The sequence below is a fragment of the Macrobrachium nipponense genome, chromosome 3 (genome assembly GCF_015104395.2).
Source record: "Macrobrachium nipponense isolate FS-2020 chromosome 3, ASM1510439v2, whole genome shotgun sequence".
Taxonomy (NCBI): Eukaryota; Metazoa; Arthropoda; class Malacostraca; order Decapoda; family Palaemonidae; genus Macrobrachium; species Macrobrachium nipponense.
This window is the reverse complement of record NC_087202.1, coordinates 69,997,521-70,005,380: the sequence shown is the minus strand read 5'-3', so window position 1 is coordinate 70,005,380 and position 7,860 is coordinate 69,997,521. Positions and strand designations below refer to the sequence as shown.

Below are 7,860 nucleotides of genomic sequence, written 5' to 3'. Positions count from 1 at the left end.
TATGGCACCGATAACCAAAACTTAACCCATTATTGTGCCATAAATTGTCAATTTTTTGGCACTTGTCTATGGATCGCCATTAACCGAGTGCACGATAACCTGGGACTGACTGCCTGTGTATTATATATATAATATAGGGTATATCTCAAGTATGGAAGGCACCATTAAAACATTTTGGTTTAAAGCTAAGGACTACATTTTGGTGGATTGACTCCCACCCTTCCCAAATAGTGAATGACAAAAAAAGCTACATTTGCAAAATATATAGTGGGATATAAGCCCTTAGGTGATGCCTGGGGTCACCGCTAAGCCCACATCGGTTCTGTCAAATGTCTTAATCTGCTTCATTTTTGCCTTATGAAAGATATTGTCTCTATGGTCAGGGTCCCAAGCTCTATTGGAAAGGTCGATCCTATTATCATGTTGTTTTATCGGTGAAGATTCTATCATCTGACATTTGTATCTACAGTGAGGCGATCTCCAAAAGTGGCGACAGAGGAGGAGGACAAATGGCAGAAAACATGAACACTCAACTTTACGAAACACATTAAAAAATGGCAGAAAACATTAACACTTCTTGATTATCTCCATCTTCGTTCTCCATAGAATGCATCCTCTTCTTTCCGTGAACTTCAGCAACATTCTTGGGACCCATGGCCAATAACGTAAGTAATTAAGTTCACACACAACACGATAAAGTAACTTACAGTACAATGAAAGCAAAATCACTAACATGAATTTACATTAACAAACGAAATATATGTGAACGAACGAATTCCTGTGTTCACGATAACGCTGCCACAAAAAATGGTCAAGGAACGCCTTTACATAGAGGCATGATGCTGACCAATAGGAGAGCAGGATCTACGGTGGTGATTAGCATCAGGAACCAATGGGAGAGCGGGAGGATGGTGGCGAGTCTACTCAGTTGGCGGTGCGCGAGTTTTAAAATTGTTCTCGGTGGTCCGGGCGAATCTCGGACTTTACCCTTTCACAACCTGAATTATTTTCGTAAACAGAAGCAAAAAAATCTTCGTCTTTGCTTTCGTGACTTGGATTTTTTGTAAGTAAGGACTTTCGTATGTCGAGGTTCCACTGTACTTTCTCCACCATAACTAAACATTAGGGGAAAATTAAAATAGATTATTTATATTTGGTATGAAAATGAGAGTACCCATATCAAAAGATTTTTTCTTACCTTTGATCGATTACCGCCTTTGTATCTTGTAATTTGTTATACCATGTCTTAAGTGCTTTAGGAGAGAAGTTTAATGGTTTTTGTAATGCACGAACAAAATCAACAGTAATTCCCTTTTCAGGTGCAAAGTAATGAAAAAAGCCAGTCCACTCTTCTTTTGGCCTATTCCATCTGGAAAGGAAAAAAAACATATTTGAAAAAAGTGAAAGCGATTACCCAGAATATTTATCAGAAGTATGTACAATTAATTTCATAACAGATTAATCAGCTTTACACTAAAACTATCCACATATATTTTTTTCAAAAGCAGACATCTTTGACATTATAGTAATAATATCAACTTTAAAAATAATATTTCTTAATTTCTTAATGGTATATCATCACACATACTGCTTCTGTTCAGTTTCTAAAGTAGCACATAGTTTTCTCATTCATTATATAAGATTTTCTAATCAAGATCCTCTTCACCATCACCATAAATGGTTTTAAGTTTGCTTTTCCATTTGAGGATTAGACAAGAAATGAGTTCTCTCCATTCTTCTTTATTAAGTGTTCTTCTAGCTTGAATTTGTATCAAGCACAGGACATTAGCTAATGCCTTTATCCATTATTTCCTAGACCTTCCTACAAGTCCCATTACAGTAGTACCTCGAGATACGAAATTAATCCGTTCCGAGGCGCCCTTCGTATCATGAATTTTTCGTATCTTGGACCACATTTTACATGTAAAATGGCTAATCCATTCCAAGCCCTCCAAAAACACCCCAGTAAATTATATTTCCAGGCCTAAAACATGTTCTAGGATTATGACGCCGATCCGATGGAAGAAATATGACTCCAAAAAGGCAAAATACTGTACATACTTGAGTAATATTCAACTGCATGTAATGTTCAACCCCATTTTTACTGCATATATTAGGACTTTAGCATATGTCCCTTAGCAATAAGCCTAGCCTATGTTAGCAGTTGCTACTGTAGCCTAGTCTATGATTCTGACATCTAAACCTAAGAGCTAAAATCTTAGAATATGCCAATAAAATGTATAAATAATCAGTATGTACTCATTTCAAATAATTATTAATTAATCATTAACTATAATACACACAAAAAAAAAAAAAAAAACTTCCAATCGATTGTTTACATTCAGCTCTTACCAGTCTTACGAAGTTACGAGTACCGAACGAACGCCAAGCAATCATTTTTCCTAGCACACAGTAAGCCATAAATTTTCATTAGTATCTCTCTTCAACTAATGAAACTACCAAACAGTATAATAACCATTCATTTCTATTCTTTATTCTATCTTTACCTAATGGAGATATACCGAGTTACTGACAGCTATAATGAAACATACGTATACGTAAAGTAATAATAAAATAGAAGAAGAATCCTAAAAAATACGTATTTGTTGGCAGTCTGATTTATTTTAAATTTTATGATATCTAATTCACAATTTTCTTATTAAATGTATTGCATGTACTCATTTCAAATAATTATTAAGTAACCATTAACTATAATAAACAAACAAAAAAAAGCTTCCAAACTTCTGTTTACATCCAGCACTTACAAGTATCGAACGATCGCCAAGCAATCACTTTACACAGTAAACCATAAATTTTCATTATCTCTCTTCAACTACTGAAACTACCAAACAGTATAATAACCATTCATTTCTATTCTTTATTCTTCTTTACCTAATGTTTTTTTTTTATTAAATGTATTGCATAAGTTTTTCAATTTACAGCATCCTTTTACCAATAGAATACTTAAAGCACAAGGGGTAGATGCTGACCAATAGGAGAGCAGGACCTTATGGAGTGACTAGCATCAGGAACCAATGGGAGAGCGGGAGGATGGTGGCGAGTTTACTCAGTTGGCGGCGCGGGAGTTTTAAAATTGTTCTCGGTGGTCCGGGCAAATCTCGGGACTTTACAGCAACAAACCCTTACGTATCTTGAAAACTTTTTCGTATGTAGAGCTGTAAAATTTTTTCGTATTTGCTTTCGTATCTCAAGTTTTTCGTAAGTTGAGCCTTTCGTATGTCGAGGTACCACTGTACTTCATTATTTCCTCATCTTTTTTCAAGTATTTTTCCAGCTTTTTGATACGATACTGCTCTGCATTCCAGACACTCAAAAATATTTATAAAAAAACTTTTTATACAGAATAAATGCAGTTTTACGTAAAGAAAAACAATATGAAATAAAAATGATTAATGAAATGTTTAAATAAACATTTAACATCACTTTTACCTTTATGGAAGACTCTTGTTTAGCATATGGAAGATGGAGAGGAGGGGAGAGGGAGAAGAGGAGGTTATTGTTTGGAATGTGAATCGCCCTCCAGAAGGAAGGAGAGGTTATTGTTTGGAATGTGAATCGCCCTCCAGAAGGACTTCAGGTATCAAGGACCCATCTGGGGTTACTTTTCCTCTTCATTTTTTACTGGCACTATCAGGGGTTACTTGCAATCTTCATTTTTTTACTGGCACTAGGACCAGCTTGAGAGTCACTAGACTCCTGTTGCACTACAAAACTGTCCAGAGACATTTGTTTTTGGGAATCTTTAAAATTTGCCTAAAGTGAAACAAGGCATTGTCATTAAACATGTTGAAGACATGGATTACACCATCTTTGTTGCAATGATAACTCTCCACAAAATTTCTTACATTACTCCACTTTGCAAATACGTAAGTCCTTAATCACTGAAGTACGCACATTAGGTATGCCCGTTCAGTTTTTTTTAATTTATCAAACCAAGTTCTGCTGGCCTTAAAACCACTAACAGCAGCACTTGTTGTAGGCATTTTCTTACTGTGATCAGCATACAACATCCTTGCCTTTTCACAAATTATTGCCTCCAACACTTTGCTACAAGTTCGTTCTTTAATTCTATTGTGTTTCTCACCATGTACAGAAAGGCTGGCACTTGGAACTTTCTTTAGCCCATGATGGCTTAATCAGCAGTTGCGCTCAAATAAAAAAAGCACAAAAAACAATGAACACAAAGGCAGAATGGGTCATGGGAGAACCATGGGATGCTTTGTGCGCTCAGTAAGTGGCCTAGTAATGAGTTGGGCCCTAGAAGGAGCATTTCTGGTTGTACAAAAACTGATGATATGTACAAAACCTGAATAAAAAAAATTTCAATGGAAAAAGTCTATGAAAACCAAATTGTGCAACAGTAACCCTAAATGCTAATTTATTAGGCTATATGAATTTAATGTCAGGCTTTAATAAAAAGCTTATTACAACATTATTATTTTATTAGCTCAAAACGCAGGTGTGTAGTTGACTGCAAGTTGACTGTGATCTAACACACGTTTACTTGTTTGAAGTTGTTTCAACACAGTTATAAAGATTTTCATGAAAGAAAATGTCACTTACTTGTGATATATCATACTCTGTTCTTTTGTGATCCTGTTTCTGTATGTAACAGACTTGATGGCCCAGCAATGATGCCTGAGGTGGCTCTGCTGCTGCTGGTCTGTGCAGTCGCTGCTGCTTCCATCTCTGGGAATCAACACATAGCAATGGCACCCTACTTGCATGCGATAGTCACAGGACTGTCCAATATCCTACCCTATACTTACTCAAACTTATATCAAAGACTTTCTCAGTGTAATACAACTGTTCTTTGGACTTTGTGCTTGTGATCTGTGTTAGTGTTTTGCATTGCCTACTAAGCCTTAATGCAGATGTAGTATGTATGGGCCTATCTGGTAAGCTTAATATTAAATTTTTTAAAATGTTGAAATGGACTCTCATCACCTGTCAAATGCTTCTCAGGGCTAACCTGTTCAGTGTACCAGAATTGGTTTTTAGGTCAGTTAAGCTAATAACTCTACAGACAACACTGTAAAAGACATTCCAAAATGCCACTGGCAAGGTCAGAATATCTTCTTGAAGAGTTCTTTTATAAGTTCTTTGGCAACTCCCATATCAACAGATGGTAGTTAAGTTGCTGATAAAGGAGCATCCCTCTTCAGAAAGTGTGACTGTCTGCACATCTGAATTCAGCCTGTGTTTTCTAGTTCTGGTCAACTCCCCACAACTGCCTCTACATATATATATACAGGCGGCCCTTGGTTAGCGGCAGGGGTTCCGTTCCTGGCCGCTGACGCTAAGTGATTTTCAATGCTAAGCAATTTCAAAGCCTACGGCCACTGCACACCTTCTTTCGAAACTCTAGACCAGTCAAAGGTGCCGTAATCCCTCAATGGCGCAATAAGTAAAATTATATTTATGCAGTATAGTACTATAGAATTTACTGTACAATACATAATAGCATTATAAAAACTGTAAAGTGAAAAAAGCCTAGCTGTAATCCTTTGGGTGTCTAGAGTATGTAAAGATATAATAAGGTTTATACAGAGTACAAGTAGCTGTAGTGTTCAAGTTACGATAATTCGTCTTACGATAGTCCGATTTTATGAGAGACCAAATTACAATAGCCTAACTTTATCCATCTTCTAGTTACATAAATTCAATAACAGCAAAAGAGAATGATGAAAGTATTGTTTTAACGTTATACTCGTTGCATGAACGTGTGCAGCCATGAACAACCAAACAAGAAATGAAGTTTTCTTTTCTAAGTACAACCAAATTGGATAACATCAGCTAGGCTTGTATTTCAAACATCGTACTACAGTACACTATTACCGTAGTTGTTATAAATAGTGTTATGTATAGATATCTTAATGTAATAACTTTATTCGCTATAGATCAAAGATCAATATAAATCAAAGATCAATCGGGAAATATATTGTTAAATTTAAACCTAGTTATAATTGAAGCTGAGAAAACTGTTCAAGTTGCTAATGACTATTATCGTACATCGGCAACAAGGATAAAACTCCAGTAAACGTATGCCATCAAACACAACCGTAGATAAAATTGAGATAAAATCATTTTAATCAAAACTACTGTGCTTGAAAGAAAACATTTTACTGTTGGTTTCACGTCGATATAAGATAAATAACGTAAAGTTCGTATTACGATGATATAAAGGAGAATTGCGAACGGAATCAAGTAATTGTTTTACACAATAAACATGGCGCCAACGTAGTCTGTTAACGAAAAAAAATTAGTTCACATTCACAACGAGATATATTCAATTCATATTTCTACCTAAAAACACGTATAAGGAAAAAAACCTCATCTCATATAAGTCAAGTATCTAGATATTCGTTTATGCTTACCAGAAGCAAGAGAATTTGCTCAGAATTGCGTTATGACGAAACAAACTCGTATTCGCCATCAGCTGATTTCAAACCACATTGGCCGCTTCCGTGGAATACTGGCTTAGATTTGCCGTAGTATTTTATAATACAATAATGTGAGAATACATACAATATTATTGGATACAGTGAAGTAATGTATAACTTTTTAAAGGATTTATGGAAATGTCTCCTATAAGTCAAGTATCTAGATATTCGTTTATGCTAACCAGAAGCAAGAGAATTTGCTCAGAATTGTGTTATGGCGAAACAAACTCGTATTCGCCATCAGCTGATTTCAAACCACATTGGCCGCTTCCGCGGAATACTGGCTTAGATTTGCTGTAGTATTTTATAATACAATAATATGAGAATACATACAATAATATAGGATACAGTGAAGTAATGTATAACTTTTTAAAGGATTCATGGAAAAGATGCATAATTAATAAAATAACCATGCATTTTTCAGAACAGTGGCGGACAAGAACGAACATGAAAAAACATCCCCTGACAACGTGGAGCGTAGTTACAAAGGCTGCCTTAATTTGTATCATATTTATGTACAAAAATAAAAATACCCTATACATAATATATTTTCATACACATTTTAAACATAAAGGCATAAACATTTAAAAAATTGACACATCGATCGCTAAATTTGCACTCTTTTTTTAACTTGATATTTATGGAAGAGCAGCAGATGGCGGCTTAAAAGAATGAACATGAAAAAACATCGTATTTGATAACGTGAAGGGCAGTTTCAAAAGCTGCCTTTTTATCATATTTCTGCACAGAAATAAAAATACCCTATACTTAATACATTTTCATACACATTTTAATCACAAAAGGATGAACATTTATAAAATCGACACATCGATCGCTAATTTGCATTTTTTTTTTAACTATATTTTCGGAAGTGCGGCAGGCGGCGGCTCAAAAGAAAGAACATGAAAAAACATCACATTTGATAACGTGAAGGGCAGTTTCAAAAGCTGCCTTTGTATCATATTTCTGTGCAGAAATAAAAATACCCTTTACATAATACATTTTCATACATATTTTTAAACATAAAATTGACCCATCCATAGCTAAATTTGCACTTATGTAACTATATTTTTGGCATAGAACAGCGTCAGAGGCATATATTTTACCCTAATACGTATGTAATAAACTCTCAAAAAATTTGTCAATGTAATTTGCATAACATTTATAGTTTGAACGGCATTTCTACAAATGTATGACTTGTTAGCACAACGTCGTTTAGCGGTGCTGTTAACTGAAAATTGTGCCGTAAAAGTACCTTAAAATGCCTTATTTTTTTTATGAATATTTTTTACGACAGCCATAATACCGATTTGCCGCTGAGCGATTGCGTCGTTAACCGCGGGCCGCCTGTGTGTGTGTGTGTATATATATATATATAATATATATATATATATAT

The 7,860-nt window shown here is 35.1% G+C and overlaps 1 protein-coding gene across 1 annotated transcript in view; it reads right to left on the bottom strand.

Moving 5' to 3' along the window:
- LOC135221800 (distal membrane-arm assembly complex protein 2-like) overlaps positions 1-4,930 on the bottom strand; it is a 61,185-nt gene extending 56,255 nt beyond the window's left edge. Inside the window, exons 1-2 of the mRNA XM_064259653.1 lie at positions 4,585-4,930; positions 1,199-1,369 (exon numbers count right to left, since the gene is read on the bottom strand). Coding sequence (XP_064115723.1) covers positions 1,199-1,369; positions 4,585-4,748 — 335 coding nt within the window. The 5' untranslated portion in view covers positions 4,749-4,930. The remainder of the gene's footprint in view (positions 1-1,198; positions 1,370-4,584) is intronic.
- Positions 4,931-7,860: the final 2,930 nt, after the last annotated feature.